At 34.5% G+C, this 24660-nt stretch overlaps 2 protein-coding genes across 2 annotated transcripts in view; one reads left to right on the forward strand and one right to left on the reverse strand.

Annotated features, from left to right (window-relative positions):
• The window catches only part of LOC121410322 (sorting nexin-5-like), a 51817-nt gene extending 45690 nt beyond the window's left edge, over positions 1-6127 (forward strand). The window contains exons 10-11 of the mRNA XM_041602332.1: positions 27-92; positions 404-6127. Coding sequence (XP_041458266.1) covers positions 27-92; positions 404-544 — 207 coding nt within the window. The 3' untranslated portion in view covers positions 545-6127. The remainder of the gene's footprint in view (positions 1-26; positions 93-403) is intronic.
• Positions 6128-11693: 5566 nt separating this feature from the next.
• Positions 11694-18665, reverse strand: LOC121410323 (EKC/KEOPS complex subunit PCC1-like). Its single transcript, XM_041602333.1, has 5 exons — positions 18594-18665; positions 15592-15597; positions 14304-14307; positions 14114-14244; positions 11694-12611 (listed from the first exon to the last, which is right to left on the reverse strand). The coding sequence occupies exons 1-5, from the start codon at positions 18608-18610 to the stop codon at positions 12482-12484; spliced, it is 288 nt and encodes a 95-aa protein (XP_041458267.1). The 5' UTR covers positions 18611-18665; the 3' UTR covers positions 11694-12481.
• Positions 18666-24660: the final 5995 nt, after the last annotated feature.

The raw sequence follows: 24660 nt of genomic DNA on the forward strand, positions 1-24660 counted from the left end.
ATTTCTATTTTGGGTTGTTCTTACAGGCAGAAGAAAACAAGGAGAAGAAGGAGAAAGATTTTAATGACATCTCAAGAACAGCAAAGAAAGAGGTTAGTATAGAAATGTTACAAAGCCAACAAATTTTGTGAAATCACATACAAGATGATTTGAAATAGGAGGAGTTAGAGAGGGCAAGGGAAGATCGGTAAAGGGGAGGGAGAGGAGGAAAGGTGAGAAAGAAGAGGAGGATGGGTATTAGGCGAAGATGAAGGAGGGAAAAGAGAGGGGAGGAAAAGAAAGTGAAGAAGGATGAGAGGTTTGAGATTTACCTAAATATGAGGATTACATTAAATAATGGTGTGATACTAGTTACAGTGTATAATATTTCCTGAATCTCTTTCCCATTTCTCAATTTCTTTAGCTTCAGGTGTATAATCATCAACGAGTGATTGAGTTCCAGAAATCATTGGTGCTGTATGCAGAGGCCAACATCAAGACAGCAAGAGACTTGTATGCCCTTCTTGCTAAGGACCTTTCAGAAATCAAACATACCACACTGTAGATCTCCATCTGTTCTTGTATCATTTTGATATGTCCTTTAGTGAAGAGAGAAAAAATTATTTTTGTACATGTCTCAGGCTTTACACTTTTCATGGATATTATCTCATTTCTTTTTTTTCAAAATATGATGCAATAGTCAATTCACTTGAGGAGATACAGAAAATAAAGTGAAGGTTTTGTGGGAGATATATGTGATTAAAGAATTCCAACTCTGATATGCAATAAAATGTAATTAGATTAATATTAAGGATGTGTGATGAGGTTTATAATGAGATAATTGTAAAAAAATACTTTAAAAAATAAAAAATATATCTTGTAGAGCAGAATATAATTTGTAATCTTGATTTTATCTGAGGCTCAAGAATGAAGCACTTAAAATATGGAATATGAATAATCCTGCTGTCATTGTAAGAGACAGTATAACATTTATCATGTACACTCTTGCTAATAGACATATTGGGGTAGGGTTTTTCACTGGGTAATATCAGAAGGTAGCTAGACATCAATCTTACCATTTCTTGTTAGAGAATTTAAGATTTATTTGGATACATTTTTGGGGTGACTTGCATTGAATGATTAAAAAAAGGGTATGCGCAATCTTGTGAATTGATGACATTTGTGATGTCAATGCTAGACATTCCTCACCTTTGCCATCATAGAGATTGTACACTTAATGATCTTAACTTATAAAATTGACTGAAATTCATAATTAGGAATGACCACTGAAGGGCAACTTTATGGAATTCCTCAGATGCACATTATTAAGAAAATATTCTCTTTATCTAATATTATCTTTCAAAGTAAATAGAATTTCTTAATGCCTAAAAACTTCTGGTAAAAACTGTGAGCAGATGATTTTTGTTAAGATGCATCATGTTACAGTCTCTCTTATTTTATTCTTGCCCATTATTACCCCAGTAATGTTGTCAAATCAACGAATCAGTGATATTTGAGTCCAAATCTAGACTTTCTAGTAGCTTTTTAATCAGTAATTTTAAAGACCCAAAAGTCAGTGATGAAATCCCAAAGGTAATTTTATCATATGCCAGTTCTACTGGACGTATTATGGTATCATGCTCGGTGTCTGTCCGTCCGTTTGTTAACTTTTCTTTGTAAATGCGATAACTTTAGTTTAACTTAACCTAGGCTCAGATAATTTGGTGTGTATAATACTAGCATGGATTCCAGGAATTATATTGATTTTGAGGTCAAAGGGTGAAAGGTCAAGTTGCCACCTTCCACTTCTCTTGCTTGACCAATAACTCCATTTTCAGGATTACAGGCGGGCATATTGTGTGCTCATCCCAGCATTACTCTTGTTTTAATAATAAATGTCATATTCCAAGAGGGATGTGAGCCTGCGACCCCTGTTTGGGACATTGCTCAGTACCATACAGTGTAATTTACAAAGATATTATCATTGCTTTGGGTTTATCCCCCCCCCCCTTGGCCCTCCCTTCATTTCCCTCTCCCCCTCCCTGTATTATGAACTTCAGTCAATATTATGATATACTGAGATCATTTGTTGTATGATCTCTGTGACGGCAAAGGCGAGGACTGTCTGGCATTGATGTCACACACGTCGAGTCACGTGATCGTGCATACACTTTTTTGAGGAATGGAGCTTAGCTAGCATGAGAAGTGCAAAAAAATTGCTATTTATTGACTTTTCGGGGGAAAAAATTGTTTTCCTTTTTCAGAATTACCATAGAAAATTACTCTAGATATGTTAATTTCATTTTTTTGCACATTTTGATTACAGGGGCCCTGTTAGACTGGTCAGCTATAAGAAGGGTGAATAAAAGAAATAAGCAAAAAACTATAAGGTCAACATTCCAAGAATGTCATGAGGGCTGTTATACATATATGCTTTGCAAGACAATGAAAGTGCCTTTTATAATGTCCTTGGCATTCAAAATAAAAATGTATATTTCATCATGCTTTTCATGATCACAAGTATCCATTCATGTTTCTGATTAATTATGTGAAGTATCATTCTTACATGGTTGATGTGACAAAGATTCAAATTAAGGTGTTTTTTTTTTAGTTGAACAATTAAATTTTCTCAATTTTTAGAACTTTTTTTTTTTCAAATTGAATGCATGTATGGACCAAAGAAGTCAATTTTTATGCTATATCTGAATGAATGAATCAATTACCTGTAGTGATTACACATTTCCATATATGATCGACAAGTTGTAGGAAGTGTAGTTAGTAATAATCACTCTCCAATAATGTCATTTTGGCAATAAATTATCCTAAAGTCAACAGTGCCAACTCATTTTTAGCTTTTGATGGATTATGAAGTAGTGCTATAAATGAGCATAGGCGTTCATCTTGTACTCATGAGAGTACAACTCATGTATGAAAAGGAAGTTATAATCAAGCATTGTAATAGGGAAATAAAGGAGAGCTCTGGTACATTGTCTAAAAACAAGATTAAATCAACTGGCCAGTTTAACCAAAATAAATAAGTAAACGTAATTAATCTGAGCATAGCGCAAACTTGACCTTGTTTGAATTCAAACTTTCAGGTTTATAATTATCAGACTGCACTTTCCATGGTCAAACTATGTTGGTCTGTGTAAATGTAGAAAATTATGTATTTAGCATTTTCAGTTGCTTAACTAGTTTCAAGTGTCCATTCCATAATGTATGACTTTCAGATGTGTGCTGTATGATTAATCTTGTTGATTTATGGGCATTTATCAGGCAAAACTAATTTGTAGTAAAATTTAAATGGGACTATAAAATAGAAATGTTGTTTCACAAGAACAAGAATCTTGATTTATCAATTCATTTAAAAAATTCAGTAGATTCTCCCCCAGAATTAAGTGATATCTAGTGATATATTATTATTATCATTATATATATAATAAACTCTCTATGAAGAATATGTTTGCTGGCAAACATTGCAAAGGTGTAGAATACAGTGAACTGATTAGAATCAAACTTGGAATGGATAAACATAGATATCAATCACATGAGGCCTCAATCACCCCAGGCCAGTTATTCAAGTATCTAAACATGTGTTTCTTGACCTCGATGGGTCTGAAAAAACTAATCCGCAATTACATACGCAGTGCGCCGATTCAAGCAAACTCGCTCGCCATCGCATGCAGTTATTTTTAATTGCTTTAGTAGTTTCCTTATTTCGGGGCTGATTTTCTTCGTTCGAAACTGAAAACAGAATAACTTTGGATTTTAAAATACATAAATTTAGACCCCCTTTTAATGACTACAGTTAATAAAGAAAATTCTGGAGATGTCTTAGATGATTTTTTTTTAATTTGTTTCATTTTAAGTCATAAGAACCAGCTGGCACATTAATCCTAAAAGTTATTTTTACCTAGGTTTAAACAGTTCATTCGGGTTACAAAGTCATTGACCATAAAAATACTATGAGAAATAGAATATATATATTTCTTTCTTAATCAATAAATCACTTGACAAAGCCCAATGGGCAAAAATTCATGAAAAACTTTTCATTACAGAGTTTTCATTTCTTTTTTAACTTGTCATTGGACCAACTCTGAGCAGAACATTCCCACTTTGTTTATATATATATGTATATACATACATATATAAATCTCTCTCTCTATGTATATATAAAATATGAGAAATTTGCAGCATGGTCAATTCATTTCTTAGCCTTCTCACATTCCAGTGTGAAAATCGTTTCTGTGCTAACTGATTTCTACAAGCTTTACAAAAACATAACATTCTGTCAAAATGCTTTCATTTCAGACCAAAGCCCAAGAATATATGTGAAAGAATTGTCCCCACCTTTGTTGTGAACCTTTTTTGAAGGCCCATAATTTCTTCCTTTTTTGATTTTAAATTAACACCGATTTTCTCTGTGATGCTTACTCCTTACAGACAGCAAGCATTTATATTTAAAGGTATAATGAAGATGAAGGGGATAGGGGCTAGTGCAGAACGTGTGTGCTTGTCATTAGGAGGCTGACCAAATATAAATGAATCTATGTATGGCATGTATCCATTCTCTGCATTCATGAATATCAGATTATTTTTGTGACCCATTATCTGGTAGCTTTGAGTAATTCTGTATCGCAGTATCTTTCATGTATTGTAGTAGCTTATATTATGATCCTTATTTTGTTAGTCTACATTAAATTTGGCTTCTGCAAGCATATCATGAAATGGGTCATATGTGAATTGCATGGTTACCAGCATTGTAGTTTTTATAATTTTATTTATAATTCACAAGCTTATATATGTCAAACTGATTATCATGAACCTAAGTGAATATCAGGAAATAATTATATAACCAATAGAAATTTATTGCTGTAGTCATAATCCTGTGTAGTACATTTACATTCTTAACCCTCATTATGAAAGTTCATATAACCCTTGGTAAATATCATCATGTACATTCAAGCATAGATTGTTCACTCCAATTGTTATGGAAGTAGAAAAGAGAATTTTGTGATTCATGAATTTATTGAAATTATTCATTTTCATATGTTTATTATTAATTTCCATCTGATACTGTAACAATCAGTATTAATAAAGCGATCATAATGCCATTCGTATTTCAAAGCTTGTGCAATTTGGGATCACTGTCAATAGCTTCATCATTTATGATCTATATAAGAGACAGAAATTTATTATTTGTCATGGATATCAAGATTTCACTATTTTCTGTTTACTATTTATTCCTTATTCTGATTATCAAGTCGGCACTCAAGAATTTACAGTTATCAAGAAGAAAATATTACTGTAGTAATCTGCATTTAGATTTACTATATTGCATTGATTTTATATATTATTGGCATTGATTCTTTACAAGAAAATTACAGCATTATCATTAGCGTACTCTGAGCAAATATTTGTTTAATGCAGTCTTGAATACCGACCATTGTTTCAAGAAGCATGATTGGTAAATGACAGATGAAAATGCATTACATGATTTTTTAAAATCAAATTGTGATATCTAGATTACAGTCTATACTTATGTAGTTAAAAAAACTCTCATCTTCAAGTGGTTACTATCAGTTTCACAGTCTATTTCATTTTGTTAGAGTAAAGTGCAAATTACACCTATACATTTGCCCACTAATACAAACAGAAATTTGTATTGTGGAACAAAATCCATCTTTCTTGAAAAGGAACTATAATTATAATGATACATGCATATACTAGAGGCTGGGATATGCAGCTTTTTCATGGTTTGTGTAACTTTTATTTTATACAGAGTATATCTTCTGTTTTTATGAAGCACCACCATGGTCTTTTAAAATATGAATGTGGTCTTTTTTTCTTAATGGTTGACAAACACAACTCACCTTTTGGCCATTCTAATCCCAGAATTATCAGTAACATAAATGCACATTTTAGTGGTTTTGGATATTTGGTTAGAACCATAGTTAATTCAGTTTTCTTGCCTTGATTAACACTCTTATTTAGAGTGTATTGAGAAGGGGACCAATTGTGAAGATGTATCTTTTTCGAGGTAACTGAAATCAAGCTTGTTGTTAGAGTTTTAGTCCATTGTTTAATGTAAGTTGTGTGCGTTTGCTGATGTGTTTCAATCAGATATGATTATTTATGTCTTGGACCGCCCTTTAACATCACTATCCAAAAGACCTGACGAGGGCTTGAACCTCAAATACACTTAACTACATCTCAATTATCTGCTTGGTCATCACTTCTATAAACATCACTGTTACTTGATTTTGATCTTGTGTTTGTCAATCCTTGCTCTTTCCTCTCTAAAGTTTTTGTCTCACCTGCGAAGCAGAGTGAGACTATAGGCGCCGCTTTTCCGACGGCGGCGGCGACGGCGGCGGCGGCGTCGACGGCGGCGGCGACGGCGGCGGCGGCGTCAACATCAAATCTTAACCTGAGGTTAAGTTTTTGAAATGACATCATAACTTAGAAAGTATATGGACCTAGTTCATGAAACTTGGCCATAAGGTTAATCAAGTATTACTGAACATCCTATTAAAGTTTCATGTCACATGACCAAGGTCAAAGGTCATTTAGGGTCAATGAACTTAGACCATGTTGGAGGAATCAACATTGAAATCTTAACCTGAGGTTAAGTTTTTGAAATGTCATCATAACTTAGAAAATATATGGACCTAGTTCATGAAACTTGGACATAAGGTTAATCAAGTATCACTGAACATCCTGCATGAGTTTCACGTCACATGACCAAGGTCAAAGGTCATTTAGGGTCAATGAACTTTGGCCGAATTGGGGATATCTGTTGAATTCCCATCATAACTTTGAAAGTTTATGGATCTGGTTCATGAAACTTGGACATAATAGTAATCAAGCATCACTGAATATTTTGTGCAAGTTTCAGGTCTCATGATTAAGGTCAAAGGTCATTTAGGGTCAATGAACTTTGGCCGAATCGGGGGTATCTGTTGAATTACCATCATAACTTTGAAAGTTTATTAGTCTAGTTCATTAAACTTGGACATATGAGTAATCAAATATCACTGAACATCCTGTGCGCGTTTCAGGTCACATGACCAAGGTCAAAGGTCAATGAACTTTGGCCGAATTGGGTGTATCTGTAGAATTACCATCAAAACTTTGAAAGTTTATGGATCTGATTCATGAAACTTGTACATAAGAGTAATCAAGTATCACTGAACATCCTGTGCGAGTTTCAGGTCACATGATCAAGGTCAAAGGTCATGTAAGGTCAATGAACTTTGGCCATGTTGGGGTTTTTTGTTGAATAACCATCATATCTCTGTAAGTTTATTGGTCTAGTTCATAAAAAGTGGACATAAGAGTAACCATGTATCACTGAACATCTTGTGCGAGTTAGAGTAGTATTCAAAGTCAGCACTGCTGCTATTTTGAACCGCGTGATGCAGGTGAGACGGCCAGAGGCATTCCACTTGTTTCTATTTTGTGAGCCTTTCTCTCTTGAATGTAAGTATGCATGCATGAAGTATAAAATAGACATTAGACCATCCTTGAACAGAAAAGACTGTTGGAATATTGTTAACCTGTGAATATTCCAAACTCATTTTGAATCAGTAAGCTGGGCCATGTTACATGAAAGATGTACTGTAAGCCTATGGCAAGCCTTGGACAAGAACTTAAACTGATTTTAACAATAATTTTATCTTCTTATGTAACAGGGCCCTGATTAGATCAGATTTTTATAAATCATATAATGGTATGCCATTAAGTGTTCCAAGAGTTAAAATTATGTGTTTGTTTTGTAGAAATAAAGACTTGTTTGTATATTGCCTTATCAATAAATCATCTATGGAATATATGGATTCTGCAGTAAAATTCATTATTCTGATTGTGCATGTGTCTACCATTTATTCATGAACCTTTACATACCAATTAAATCAATGAATAAATAAAACAATGACCATGAATAATAGTTGATCAGCATTAATACTGTGATATGATTCTGTGCAAAAATACACAAAACAGTCATGGAAATGTTTCTCTGGTTCAATACAAAACATTTGATTATGAAATGATTTTGCTTGATTTGGAGAAATGATTATTTTCCATTACAGCACATCCCCCCCCCCCAAGAAAAATTGTCCCTCCTGCAGTGAACTTAATTTGAAAGTTTGCTAGTATTCTAACTCAATGTACAGGACTAGAAATCTCATTTCATGTTCTAACTGCTAAGAAAATTTTGTTGATCTCACTTCAGCAATTTGAATGTATTTTTGCTGTATTTCTGCATTGTCCTTTGCATGTTAAACCCCATTTTAACATTAAGGATCTGAGCAGGGACATTTTCCTGATCTATCCAGGCTTATCAAATCATTAACTTGATAAGTTCAGAAGGGCAAGAAACATGCAGAATGAAGTTTGTTTGATAATTGATAGGGGAATCAGTGCACCAACCTGAAAGAAAATATGTATGATGGAGGTGTACAATTGGCTGAACATGTTGGGGGGCCACTTACGATGACGAGTGGATACCATGCGTGACCAAAAAAACGTAAAAAGAATGTCTTTTTCACGATAGGGCACGTTACGTACGTAACGTGATAAGGGTGTCAAAAACACAAAAATAATGAAAAAAGGGTATCTATTTCGCTAGGAGATTTGTGTTTAAGGTCAAATTTGCGGGGATGATAAAACAAAATTAAAATATTTTATAAAGGATGTCCTTTTTGCCTCAATACGTGTTTAGAGACTGAGTTGCACGAGGTGGGAAAGATGTAAAGGTAAAACCAACGACCAAAGGAGCGTGACACAACAATAAAACATTCCTGTACTTGTTTAGGGGTTCATTTCAGAGAATACGGCAAGAGTATCTTTTTGTTCGCAATACCACTTGTTAAGGGCAGGGTTTCACACGCCAATACTTGTTAAGGGATGCATTTTCAGAATATTGAAATTACGTGTTTAGGGTGCTTTTCACAACCCCATGGTCGTGCATGGTATCCACTCGTAAATCGAAGTGGCCCCCAGGGAATGAAGAGCTAACCAAACTTGCAAATGTGAACATTACCAGTGCAAATTTACTTTTCAATTAATTTGATCTCACTTAACAAAAATAATAATGAAGAAAAAAGATTACAATAGTTGGAAGTAGATGTGCAACAGGCACAACCTGTTGTGTCCCCATCTGTGTGTAATTCTCATCAAACTTGAACTTTCAAGCACTGTTGTTGCCCTTTTGAACATGCTCAAGGTTTTGATTTGATGTACCTGGTTAGATCCATGGAGATTTCCCTGGTCAGATCATGCTAGACAGAAGAGAACAGCAATGCATCATGCAAACCTAGAATGGGCTAGAAAGCACCACTTTTGCATAATTTTTGTGTTTTCAAAACTGCTGAGCAAGACCAATGAAATTTTTAACGGAACATTTCACCACATTTTATGAACAATAGTACTCTATTTTGGAATTGATTCAGCCGTATCCGAGTGACATTTTGGGGGAGACACACTGTATTCATCTCAGATTGCTTATCAAAACACTTCAGACCTATTTTCATATTTCTTCAAGGAAAACTGAATACCCTCGTATTTGTTGCCAGGTGATTGCAAAATGAATCAAACAAAGAAATGAATTTGTATATATTTACAATTATTTATTCACATTTTCTTCACCAAAATATTTTTTTTTCTGGGGGGGGGGGGGGGAGGGTGGAATTGGTCAGTATAATGAGTTCAGTTGTATTCATGTTAGATTTCAATGTAATTCAATTATAAGTAGAAGTGACACTACAAAGAGCATACAAGAGACATCATATCAATCACATCATATTGTACACTGCTTCAGCCACACCAACCACAAAAAATACCCATATATGCAGACATTACCTACTCATATTTTATTGGGATTCTCTTGGCCCTCTATACTAATGCAGCACAATTACTAAAATTCTACAGTGCGTATCAAAAAAAAGTTTACACTTAGAAAAACTCCTGTAAAATTATACATTTGTAATATCCTGAAGATTTTTCCACATTTTAACATTGGTACAGATCCATTTAAGCAAATGACAATATAACTGTTGAAAAATATTTCCGCTTGAGTGAGCACCACTTACTTTTGTAAAGTTAGTGAAAAATGATTTGCGCAGAACTTTGAAATAGTTATGCGAATAAAAGTAGACCTTCATCATGAAGAACATGCGGAATTTTGTTAGTAAAATTGATTTAAAGATATCTTTTACTTTTTAAAACTTGTTTCCTTGCCCAAAACACTTCGCAGAGTGCATTACACCCCACCCCACACACAGAGGCAATCGTGACGATATTTGCTTTACACTGAGCTGTTATTTACATCATGAAATGGCTAAGGCTTGATTTTCATTTTGTTTTTTATTGTCAAGATTTGGAAAAGTGTGGAGAAACAAGTATTAAATGACCAAAGAAACATAAACCCACTTAAAACGATAAAAACTTAATGAAAAAATGCTGGAGATGTCTGATATAAACTTTTGTTCAGATTCAGTTATGTCCTCAGATCCAGCTGGCACAAAAAGGGTAAAGGGTGTACTTACTAAGTATTTAAATTTCAATTTTGGTGGCAAAATTGTAACAAAATGCTTCAATGTATCCTTTTTATTTCAATTGACTAAAAGTGCAATAGAAATGTATGATAAATGTTTCGCAGGGTAAGTTTGATTTCGCCCTTTCCCCTTGACACAGCTTGAAAACGAGCATGTCTGCGCAAACAGATTTCTGCGAGCTTTACAAAAATGGACAGTGCTCACTCAGGTGTAACATTCTGTCAAAACTTTTACTTTCATTAGATAGATGAGACCCAAACCCAAGATTATATGTGAAAAAATTACCCACATGTTGTATACTTTTTAATTCCCAGGTCTTTTTCAAAGTGTAAACTTTTTTTTGATATGCACTGTAGAACAAGGTGGGTGTTACATAAAGCTGTTTGTAAGAGTGACTTTAAGAATGACTGGTGAGTGGTGAACCTTTCTTACAAGCTAAATAATCACCAATGAACATTTAGGAAGGTAGGAAGTAATTCTTTAAAAAGCTGTGTGCGCTATGAACGCCTAGCTTAGCCGGGTAATATATGAGTGCCTTGAGCACATAACAAGGTGGATATATGCGCAATATAAAAACCCTATATTATTATTATATTAATTTTGAATATCATTTACCACAAGAAAGGATCACCAGTCATTCTTAGTCTTTCATACAAATAGCTTTGTGAAACGGCCAGTGTTTCTCCATTTACCTTGCTATTAGGCCAATTTTACAAAGAGTTAAATGTAAAAGGTAATTGGGCTATATTTTTAATTAGAGATTTCTGAAATAGTGCAGATGAATTTGAGTCCAGAGAAATGCAACTGGCGGCCTTATTAAACTTTAGAGCTTCCACAGAAGAGCAAAACTCTTTCTCTCAATGGATTATGCCATGAGCCAAACGCATTCCTATGTCAGTGCATGATTATATGTATTTTCGAGGGATTTTCCAACAGTTTTGAACATGTCATAATTCAAATATTTTAAGGTCAAATGTGTTGATTTATATAAACGGATCCTTGTCCCATGATGTAGAGATAGTACAGATAAAATTAGACCCAAAGAAAAAGTCACTTTCATTTTACAAGGCTTTTTATTGGAAAAGTAGTCAATTTGAGGACACCAAACGGGGTATAGATCTGGTGCAACTTATCTACATATTATATATTTTGCTCTCATTTGTTGTAATTATGTTGCTACCATGTCAGGTATGCAGGGAATAGCGTAAAATTGCACATACATTTTAACTAAAGGTTTATCTAAAAGGTTTACAGTAATGAAAGGTCTGACACATACGATAACAGGTAAATCTAATCACATTCATCCTTAATGCTTTGGAACGCGTCCCATGCCATGAGCATGGTCTTACCAATTATATGGCATGAAAACCAACATAAAATAAGGACAGTCAATATTTATCAAGTCATACTTAATTCTCTGTAAACTACCCTCAGGGTTGAAAGAAGCAAAAGCAGATTTTCAGCCTATCATAGGTAAGATTCAAACCGATTGCCCTCTAATTGGAGGTGATGGTCAAAAACAACTAGACCATGATGCTTCCACCAACATAATGGTATGCAATGAAACCATCATTGTAGACTATGTTGGGATTTTTCTTGGTTTGGCGTCGTCTTTGCTGATATGTGACCAGAGTCATGGCAGGTTAATGTTCAGTATAGGGTGAACTTATAATGAATTATGATTTCAACAGTAGATGGAAAGGTAATTTTGACTTAGAATCCAAGACAAAGCTAATAATTGCCTTCAATAGCTGGGAAGAATGGCAAATATCAAATTTGGAATCTCTAGAGTATCTTCATAGTGTTCCAACATGACAGCAGTCAGCACTTGCACAATCTTGCAGACATAATTGATGGCTAAATATGCATCATATCTGAGTGTCTTTGTGTATTATAAATGAATAAACACACTGTTGTAAACAGTCATAATGAAGTCTCTATTTATATCATGTAATGACTGGATCTTTTGATACTGGTGGACCAAACTCTTCCATTGTTTGGGTAACTAGGAGAAGGAAATCCATGAAAGAACCAACTGCAACCCTCATCAATCGTGCTTGAGTTGCACTAAAATTTCTGTCAATAGATGAAGAGGAAATAGAAGATTTAATAGTACATATTCATCTGAACTTTATACCATCCAAGCAAATTTGTTGTTCCATGACATAAGGTCTAGCTATTTCAGGCAAACTTACTTGAGACCTTGTTTCAAAAATTCATCACTTTTTTTTATAATACAGCTAAAGCAAAGTAATTCATGGAAAATGCAGAATGTTGGGCCAAGTACCTTTATTTTCTAATGGACTACCAAGTTATCATCTCATTATCAGCAATATTTCTTTAAAACAGTATTCCTACAGCAATAGACCAGATTGAACATGTCTAAAATGACTTCTGATATCCAGATATTTTAAATTATAGAGGCTTTTCTTTTTGCAGATTGATCAGGTACTCAAAAATCAACAAAGGTGTGTCATACCATGTTGACTCATGAAAACTTCTACTGGATATAATTGAATGTACCATGTTTGATCAGTTAGTTTGATCCCACTGGTAATTACTATACATGCATCTCAGGGGCTAGCTGCAGAGGGATTTGATGGGGATTAACATACAAAATCACAATTTGATGGTCATAGTCATATTTTGTACACCATTACCAGGCTTGACCATTACTGAAAAAAAGTGGAAGGCTGAAGCCCTCATAGCCCCCATTTACCTTTCAGCTACAGATATATTCTACTTTTATCGACTTTTTATAATCAGTGATGCCGAATTTTGGAATACAACATGTAGTTTGTCTAATTGAATGTTGCAAAGGGGAAGATTAAAATCAGTGTTTTAGATTTTTGTTCATGCTTTATGATTAGATTGTATGGTTAAATGATACTTGCCATATTCCCAGATCCTTTATCTCATGAATGAGAAAATTATGAATGTAAGCATACCCCCCCCCCCCCCCCGAAACAAAAAATGTACCGGTAGTCACATGAATAAGTATATCACACTCAGAAATACATGTACCTATTTTAAAGGGGAAGTTCACCCTGACAAAAGTTTGTTGTAAAAATAGCATAAAAATAATAACAAATATTGCCAAAGGTTTGGGATAAATACATCAAAGAATTAAAAAGTTTTAATTAATTAATTTTGATGTCATGTGCAAGCAGCATCCCTACATAGCGAATGGAAAAAAAATCAAATGTCATTTTCTCTGAAAATTAAAAATTGTTTTTACTGTACATGTACCTTTTGTATATCAATAGACAAATCATTTCACATTCGATCATGAAAAGAAAACAAAAATAAGTCATCAGGAACCATCAAAAAAGTGAAATTCATGCATTTTATATTACTTTTACAATAACATATGGGGCACCTGCTCATTTATGACGTCACAAATCCAAAACTTAAAATTCTAATAACTTTCTCAATCTTTAACAGATTTTTGTCAAAACTTCACTAATATTTTGCATTATTTTTCTGCTGTTTCTACAATAAACTTTTCTTCAGGATGAACTTCCCCTTTCATATAACGGGCAATGGGCAAGAAAATCATACAAGTAATAATATCTTACACAATCAGTGTAGCTCCATCTACTCTAAGGTTCTTTGTGATCTCTTTGGGCCTTGGTTCCTTATCCACAGATAGACTGTTGTATGCAATCTCTGCCTCTCTTTCAGAATGCATTGGGATCCTCAGTTCACTGTTAAAAAATGGATTGTGATCACAACAAAAATAATAAGAAGAATAAGGCGATAATGCAGTTTTGTATTGGCTGACATCGAGCAGATTTCCCCATCAGTAATTGTTCGCAAATGCCATAGCAAGTTTCTCACTCACATTTCAAATTTGATTTTCCCACTGCTTATCGGAGTATCGCGATAAGGAGTGGCTGTATTTCAACTTGATCTCACTGTCATATTTTCATTCAGACATCAATATGCTTGGCATGCTTGGCATCGTTATAATTTAAATATACACTGAAGTTCTATATTCATGACGTCGAGATCGAAGCCAATATTCAGAAAAGGGGTTGGGTTATTGTCCTTGAAATGTAATCGAAGACTTTCTTTGACATTTGCGAACAAGTGGGGAAATTTGCTCGAAGTCGGTTGGTGTGACACTGTCACTACATTACTATATTAACGCCAATAGAGAATAAGAATAACAATTCCATAGGCCTAATCTATTACAATGAATAATGATAATTGATGAAGATGACCAGAAAAGTTATTTTGTGGGAAATATCCAAATCCCCCCCCCCCCCCATTGGCTCGCTTGTCTGTATATCCGGTGGGTGTTTCATTAAGATGTTTATAAAGTAACACACGACCAGAACATGTTCTTAAGTGGCAAGTCAACTACAAAGGGATATCACATAGCACAAGAAAGAATCACTAGTCGTGCGTAAAGTCATTCGTCTCAAACTTGTTCACTGCAACAACCCTGGCTGAGTGAAATCTAATGTTATGGTACAGTATGCCAATGTAGTACACAGCACCCACTTAAAACATTCATTAAAATATCACTTTTGTAACCAAAAATAATAATTTCCATACAGTTGCCATTTATTTATCATTAGTAACTTCAGGATCATTTTTGTATTCACAAAAGCGCTAGAAACTTGGATTTTGGGTAGGCCTGGGACTTTCGGGTTTTTTTCTCTTCGGGTACTTTGGTAATTTTCGGGCGGGTACCCGAAAAACATGCCGCTCGAAATATGACTAGTGGAAAAACCCCATAGGTGACGTCATCAAGCCACTGTGATGCAAGCCAATTTATGAATGAAAATATAGTAAGCATGCGCATTGCAAGCCTCCCGTGCCCCACGCAGTATTCCATCAAAACAAGTCTGCAATATTCTGTCACCTCGTACTAAAATCGACCTAGAATTCCACTTTTCAATATTTCATATGACTTATAAAAGGTATTCTCAGAGGATCTGTTTTCTCACCGATACCGCACAGGTAAGCAAATTTTTGTTACGTCTTGCTTTTCCGTCAAAATCTTACTAAGTAGCGTCGATATTACATCGTGTTCGTGAGTTTGTAGAATCTATCGCTACGTGACTAAAGTCAATTGATTTTCGGGTTTCGGAGGTCAAATGCGCCAGCCAATCAAGATCGTGTTACCATTTTCGGTATATGATGAACTGAAAATGGTATCAAGAACGTGATTGGCTGGCGCTTCGTATGCTCTGAAACCCGGATAAAATAATTAAAAGAATTCAATTTACCTAAAGGACAAGTCCACCCCAACAAAAATTGATTTGAATAGAAAGAGAAAAATCCCAAGCATAAGACTGAAATTTCATCAAAATCAGATGTAAAATAAGAAAGTTGTGATATTTTAAAGTTTCGCTTAATCTCACAAAACACTTGTATGCACATCCAGGTCGGTATGCAAATGAGGAGACTGATGACGTCATCCACTATTTCTTTTGTATTTTTATTATATGAAATATTCTAATTTTCTTCTCATTGTCAAGTTAAACAACAATTAATTCCTCCCTGAACATGTGGAATGAGCATTGTTTAATACTATATGGTTCAGTCAAGCTGGTCCTTATTGTCAAATATGTAAAAAAAGAAATATTGTATAATTCAAATAAGAAACAAAAGAAATAGTGATGGACATCATCGACTTACTCACCTAGTTGTGTATATTATCACTGTTTTGTGAAAAATAAGCAAAACTTTCTTATATTACACCCGATTTTGATGTAATTTTCAGCACTAAGCTATGCTAGTTTGATTTTTCTCTATTCAAATCAGCATTTTCCTGAGGTGGACTTGACCTTTAACAAGTATTGAAAACAAAACGATACACCTGGCAAGTATTCCCTGATTTATTTTGAACCCCTAAACAAGTACAGCAATATTTTAATTGTTATAGGCCTATGTCACGGACGTCAATTTCACCTTTACCTACATGTACATCATTGGGTTTAGTACGGCCCCATCTCGTGCAAATCGGACTCTAAACACTTAGTGTTGACTGTCATGACTGTTGAGGCAAAAAGTACATCCTTTCTCAGACATATTTCAGTCTTTTTTATACCCTCGCAAATTTGACCCTAAACACGTACCGACTACCGGTAGCTTTTTCTAGCGATATAGATTCCCTTTTTCATTATTTTAGTGTTCTGGCGATGCAAAAAAAAAAAGGTTGGTAAACATAAAATAATTTTTATTATTAATCATTTTTATAATATTTGGAATTTTTAGCAAATGCGAATTTTTCTTGATTGTATTTCCTATAGTTGTCATTTATAAAGCACTGAAAAAAAGGTGTCCGGCAATAGGATACACTTAGCCAGGAGGCTTCTAGAGAGTAAAAATCATTTACTAACGTAGGATTGAAGCCAGCTCTTCCTATTCATTCACCTACACGAAGGACCCCAAAACCTGAAACTTTCAACCCAAGATTTCTATTTTGCATTATGTTCTTCGCCAATAGATGGCAGCGTAAACATTGGGCAAGTCTTTTCACAATATTTTTCTCATTTTTTTAATGAATTCTTGTTTAAAAATAACATCGAGAGTGTAGAAATGTCGGAAATGAAGTTTTATCCCATGTAACGTTAGGCCTACATGATTCAGGGCTAGGCCTACTCTTAGTTTTAGAAGAAAAGTAGAAATCTGGGGGGTGAAACTAATTTAGACCGTATTTAGAGTTTAGTTTCAGAAATTCAGGTTTTGGGGTCCTTCGTGTAGGTGAATGAATAGGAAGACCTGGCTTCATTGGCCAAATCGTGGTTTTGGAAACCACTCATAGATTTGGTGGAAATAGGGAACCGTGCGTGCGACTGAATAAAGCGCTGCTGTATGAAGTGAACGGTGGTTACCTATATCACGATAATGCCGCTTCATTGAGAGTAAGCCTACGTTAGTAAATAATTTTACTCTCTAGAAGCCTCCTGGCTAGAGCCAAGTACAGTACCTACTTGGCTACTTTATGATAATGATTATGAAAGGCAGTGTATACAGCCACACGCGTGTGTCTTTACCATCCAGCCACACGCATGTGGTTATATCCAGAACACCTATCTGTGGATACCGCCACACGCCGCCAGTAATAACAGTAAAACGCGTATGTAGGTCTGACCGTCTATATCACGATCAAAATAACCTCATTTCTTCATAAATTCTTACATTCTAAACCACTCTGATTTCTTTAAATCGTTTCAATTTCATTCTCACCGTCTTCTTTCCTTGCTTTTCTTGTCTTGTTACAAAAGGCCGCCTGTTAAATAGCAAATTTCCACACTTTTTCTACTTGTGTCGATTCTCTACTGACTCTAGGCTATGTGCGTGTACGTGCGTACGTACGAAACTCGGGATTCGTGCATGCTTAACGCTTGGTACGAAAATTATTCGTACCAAACGTAAACGTAACCCAAACTGTGTATGTCTACTGCGCTGCGCTAACGCTGTATGGGTCTGCCACCGTACCGCGAAGGAAGCCAGAATCGACACAAGTAGAAAAAGAGAATTTGCTGTTAAACAGACGACCGTTTGTAACAAGACAAGAAAAGCAAGGAGAGAAGACGGTGAGAATGAAATTGAAATGATCTAAGGATATCAAACTCAAAGGGGTTTAGAATGTAAGAATTTAATGAAGAAATGAGGTTATTTTGATCGTGATATAGACGGTCAGACCTACATACGTGTTTTACTGTTATTACTGGCGGCGGGTGGCGGTACCACAGATACATGTAGGTGTTCTGGATATAACCACACGCGTGTGGCTGTATACACTGCCATTATGAAACACACCCACCCGGACTTAGACACTCAGTGATGAGCATCGAGCAAAGCCCGAAGAAGCTCCAGCGCTGCCGAAGCCATGGCCCGCAAGGCGCAAGGGCAAGGCGGTGGAAGCTGAAGGTTAAAAACTGTCTGAAACCTGGCGGATCTATGATTAAATTTTGATTTCTAACATTAGATCTAAGCCAGCGCCAAGGGTCAAAATACGGTGCCCAAAATACAAGTTACGGCATCAAGTTATACATTCGTTTCGATAAAACTACAAACTGTGAATTTACTCACCATTTTACTGTAGAATCCATTTTGTTCGCATTCTCTCTTTCCCTTCTCGCCGACGCCTTCACGCGAACTGCTGTGCAGGCCCGGGTAACTGTTCAAGTTCAAGTTTATTGATTTCCTTTCTCAAACAGGACACCCGGAGGGGCCACTTACATTGACGAGTGGATACCATGCGCGACCAAAAAAACACGTAAAAAGGATGTCTTTTTCACGATAGGGCACGTTACGTACGTAACGTGATAAGGGTGTCAAAAACACAAAAATAATGAAAAAAGGGTATCTATTTCGCTAGGAAAATTACGTGTTTAGGGTCGAATTTGCGGGGATGATGAAACAAAATTAAAATGTTTTATAAAGGATGTCCTTTTTGCCCCAACACTTCGTGTTTAGAGTCCGTTTTGCGCGAGGTGTAGAAGGTGGGATCGTACTAAACCAAATAAGGTAAACTACTGTGAAGCCGACGACCGAAGGACCCGTAATAATAAAACCGTCCTGTACTTGTTTAGGGGTTCATTTCAGGGAATATTTGCCAAGAGTATCGTTTTGTTTCCAAAACTTGTTAAGGGTAGGGCTTCACACGCCAATACTTGTTAAGGGGTGCATTTTCAGAATATGGAAATTACGTGTTTAGGGTGCTTTTCGAGACCCCATCATGGTCGCGCATGGTATCCACTCGTGAATGGAAGTGGCCCCCCCGGGACAGGACATTAAGTGAGTATTAAACATGGTAAATTTTAACAAAGGAAATAATAAAAAAAATAACATAATTATTAAAGAAACAAAATAAGTCAGTATAGATGACACATCTTGTCATTAACAAATTAAGTGTTACAAAGTAAAGTTATATAACCTGTTACTAATTAAAGTCATGAAAGAAAGGAGGAGACCTTAAGAAGCTGGGCTTGTTAACGCAGGGTCACAAAAGAGAAAATAATATATACTTGAATGTTAACTTACTTTAAGACATCTAAACAAAATAAGCTAACGTATATTTACATTAAGGTTAAAATAAAAATATCTACAAAAGGGATAGAGTTGAAAGCTGGAAAGGCTGAAATATATACAAGATGGAGAAGGAAACAGTAAGTGGGGGGGGGGGGGGGGAAAAAGAAGAAAAGAAGAAACAAATCAAAACAAGAGTGCAAGTTGGTTCAGAAATTATTGTTAAGGGCCAGCCTGTGAAAGAAAGAGGGGAATATAGGGTTGATTAAATATTTTCAGCATAGTTACTCAATATATGTAATTTAAGTTTGCGTTTAAAAACAGAGATACTGACAGAAGAAGTTACCTTAATAGGAAGTGAATTTCAATACTTGGGACCAGTACAAGTTAATGTGTTCAAGGCAAAGGTAGTTCTGACACGAGGAATGTGAAGTGCAGTTGCCTGTCTCGTATTATAACTATGAAACTCATTATTCTTTCTAAAAAAATTGTGCCAACACACTCGGGAGAGCACCATTTTCAAAATCATACATGATTGAGCCTAACTGTAAGAAGTAAATATTTTCTTGCTTTAATAGTTTATTACTATAAAACAAAGCATTTGTATGAGCACGATAATTTACATTAAAACAATTCTAACCACCCTTTTTTGAGCGATGTGTATCTTATCTAGCTGCATTTTTAATGACTTCCCCCATGCCAACACTCCATAATGAAGATAAGGCAAAATTAATGTGGAGTATAAAATAAGCAAAATTTCTTTTGGAACAAATGAACTCATAGATTACACCAGTATTTTTAGATATAGTTATATAAATATTACTACAATGGGTTGCCCAACTCAGCTCATCAATATGTAGTCCCGTGAGAAACTTGGTGGAGCTTTAATACTTTCACAATATTGACATCAAAAATTACACCTTCAGGTAAGTCTCTTACAGAATTACTGAAAAACATATAGTCGGTCTTTTGGAGGTTCAAAGACAGCTTATTTGCATGGATCCACAAAATAATTTTCTTCAATTCACTATTAACTGTATCCAATAAAATTTCAGGGTTTCCATGCGAAAAAATACACTGGAATCATTTGCAAAAAATATAAAAGATAGGACATCAGATTCCAGATAAAAATCATTTATATATATATACATACATATATATATATATATATATATATATATATATATATATATATATATATATATATATATATATATATATATATATATATATATATATATATATATATGTACTGTATGAGCACGAGGCATCATCCCATCATCCGGGGCATCATCATCACCATCATCATTCATCATCATCATCACCATCATCATCGTCATCCTATCATCATAATATTGATAATAATTAATAATAATAATAAATAATAATATAGTAATAAAAAACATGCAGTGGTAATATTTAAAAAAGGAGAGAAAATATTTCTTACGTCATATATTTTATTTCATAGCAAATAAGACTCTTGTCAAAAGTTTCTTTGAATTTCTATTTTATCTTCTTTCGAATATAGGACTATGCCGTTTTATCGTGACAATTATACACGGTTTACTATCCAGTCACGGTCATTAGATCTTATTGTTATCCATCCAATCATCAGACCTTGGTCCTGTGAAGCATTTCAAAAAAGAGTCACCATGGTCATTTTTAGCGAGAGTCGGGGGGGGGGGGTGTAGAAGCTTCGCTTCTCAGAGGACCTCACCATTTCCAGGTGCAAACATAATAATTCATGCACCTTTTTTCATGATATTGATACCGTGGCCCCGATTCTGAATTCAAACTCTGGTCTATGGGTCTAAAGTAAAGATTTAACTGTGGAAAGCCAGTGACACAGAACTCTCAAAGTTCAATTTCAATTTTCAACACTGTTAAAAGGTAAATCATTATTGTCTGGGAATGGAAAACAAAAAAAAATAGTTTTATTCTCCAGCTAATCACGCGGAAACACCACAGTAAACGTTTCGACCGATGTAAATAAAATTTGACATTTAATTTTCGCACAGATTTAGACCATAATGTCCTAAGTTGAACTTGAGAATACAAGTCAGATACTGATTTTCTATTGCATCGATCTTTAAATATTGTCATGCTACTTTACTAATGAAATAGAACTGAAATTGAAGCCTAGATGAGAGAACAGATTTAACTTTATTAACCAATTTTGCAGGATGTTTTACTTCTCGGGATTTGATAAATTGAATGTATATACACAAATTGAATGATATTCTGTATGAATTTTATTTTCTCTTACTCTCCCTCTCTTTATTCTTCTATGTTTTATTATTTTATTTTCATTTAGTTTTCTTTTTAATCTTATTGCTCAATCATTCTTTCACATTGTGTATCTGCTGCACGTCAAGTATTTTATATGTAGAAGATCACGTAGGCATATAGTCATCGAGAAGAATATTTTCAAGAAATATGATAATAATGATATTGAACGGCATGTTTAACCTTTGATATCTTTGCCTATAGATGGCGCTATACAGCTTCTACATTTCGCATTTTTAATATCATATTTCATAGCTCATCGGAAACATGCAGAAGTATTCCAAATTTAAAATAACAAGCAAACGATTTTTGAAATCATTATTTGTTTCATATTCCCAACAGAATTGAAAAATTTATCAAAATATGGAGATTCATAAAAAACTGAAAAACGAATGTAATGTTTCTAACTGAAGATGGCGCTAGACAAGTTTTACAGAGTTACTTATTTTTTATCAACTTGTCGTACAGGTTTTTTTTTTGTATAATGATGATTATACGCAATGTGATTTGCGACCATGACTGTAAAATAATTTTTTTTTAAATGGATTGAATTTATGTAACATTTTGAGTATTTTGGTATCAACAATTTAAACATGTATACTTTCAAACAAAATGACAAGGAAATATTAAGCGTGAAGAAAAACCATTTTAAGCATAATGTACACTGTGAAAAAATTGGGCAATATTTTACCCAATATTTTGCCCAACGTTGGGCCGATAGTCAACCCTACCAACTACTGGGCAATATTTTACACAACGTTGTTGGGGCATTAATGTGCCCAACTGTTGGGTAATATTTTGAACTACATTTTGGGGGACATTAATTTGCCCAACTTTTTAATAAAGTTATTAACCCAACATCTGGGCAAGGCCTACACTCACTTCGTGTACCTGGTCCGTGTCGATCCGGAGACCTTATCCGAAAGTGCTTTGCATGCACAATAACGCTGCATACAAGTGCAAGTGCATATCTCAAGTGAGTGAAGCAAAAACAAAACAGCGTCAGATATATGTCATGTATGTAGGCCTATTCTGACAAATTCCTTACAAATTATGCTTAACGTAAAGTCCAAAATAAAAAAATTAAAAAAACGTTTAAGCAACTCATCTATGAAAGATTCAGCGAGGCTCCCCAGCCCCCAGTCATCTAGAAGCTCCTCCATATCTTATCGACCGTGTGTAGCATGCTGCAAGCGCAACTCGTGATCGTAAAGTTTCGCAACATTTACCACTCAGCAGGGCAATTACTAGCCCAACAATTGGACATCTGTATTTTGGCAGCGGCAGAGTAAAAATTTGCCTAAGTATTGGGCACATAATGCCCAACAAAACAATAACCAACGTATATATTACCCAACAAAAAAATGACCAACGTAAATTTACTCTTTTTTTTCACAGTGTAATATCTTGAAAGAACCTGAGAAATATCGATTTAATATAATATCACCTGATCTGAATAATGAATTAAACTGGACGGTATGTTTCAATATCTTTAAAATATGTTTTGACACTTGATTGAAGTATGAATAAATTCTTATCGAGTTTGGTTTTGCACTGTAAATCGAATTCATGAAACAAAATCAAGTTGTAGTGACTAATTGAAAAGAAACTGGTGGAAACTACGAACTTCTCCCCCATTTTTCTATTCAAATCACTATCATGATTTCTGTAGATGGGAATCTTGTTTACTTAAAGTGCTCCTCTGAATAAAAATTTTTCTTTTGAAAACCCCAGATCAATTGATCAATTGATTTTAGGATTTTGATTTAGGATCAAAACCCTTTTTTATTTTGAATGTATGCTAATATATTTTGTAATTATGTGAATTTGTTTGATAGGAAGAAAAAATCTTTGAAATGTTAGGTGACGATGGTTGATTTAACTTTTCAATCCAATTGTTAAAATAATGATTATATTTTTTTATAGTAATAATTCTCCCGACGAATTGAAAGCAATGTCACATCTACTTAGTTGGGCTTTCCTTACGAAAGTGGTCTAGCGCCATCTCTAGTTACAAACATTACATTGTTCTAATAAACAATATCAATAGTGCTACTTTTAACTGAAAACGGTTTCCTTAAATTGATACTGTTATTGTTAATTTTGCACTGAATATCTAAACCATTAAAACAAATCAAATTGAACCACAGATTTTTTGGGAATCCCTAATTTTTTTTCTTCCTGTTTTTTTAAGGTAGGTAAGAATTGAGTCTGGATTTTGTGATTATATTTTACTGTATAAAAAAGAAAATCGTTAAAATTTTGGTGAAGGTGGTTATCAAGTTTACTTTTCCTTTTTTTCACCCGACAAATTTTCATTCAACATTAACCGGAAGTATTGTCACAACACCCTGGAGAAATCTTGAGAAAGTGGTATAGCGCCATCTCTAGTTAGAAACATTATATTGTATAAATAAACAATATTAAAAGAGTTATTTTTCAATGAGAACGGTTTTCAGAAGATAAAAGAGCGGAGTAAATGATGAAAATAAGACGTTTTAGGTGTCTTATACCGTTTTTATATTTCTGTTTAATTGTTCTTTTAGTCATTTCTGCTTTAATTAGTTCAAATGAAGGTTAAAAGTGATATAGCGCAAGCAGTCAAATATTTGTAGTAATGTAAATTTTGTGTGGAAATTACTTTTCAATCTTCCAATTTAAAATCACCTAAAAATGCACAAGCATCTTTAAGTTTTACTTTGATATCTAAATTATATTGTCGTCACGCACGACCAAGTGAAAAAAAATGCGATATACATTAGGGATGAATTCGATTTTTAAACAATTATTTTGGTAAAGCAATGTAAACTTTGTGTGAAAAGGATAATTCAAATTTAGAGGGTTG

Source organism: Lytechinus variegatus, chromosome 3, assembly GCF_018143015.1.
Source record: "Lytechinus variegatus isolate NC3 chromosome 3, Lvar_3.0, whole genome shotgun sequence".
Classification (NCBI taxonomy): Eukaryota; Metazoa; Echinodermata; class Echinoidea; order Temnopleuroida; family Toxopneustidae; genus Lytechinus; species Lytechinus variegatus.

Bases quoted from the DNA above. Each gene is read 5' to 3' on its own strand.
- LOC121410323 (XM_041602333.1), bottom strand. The intron at 12,612-14,113 runs GTAAGATATTAT...ATCTATTGACAG, and splicing joins GATGGAGCTACACTGATTGT to AAATTTTAGTGCAACTCAAG.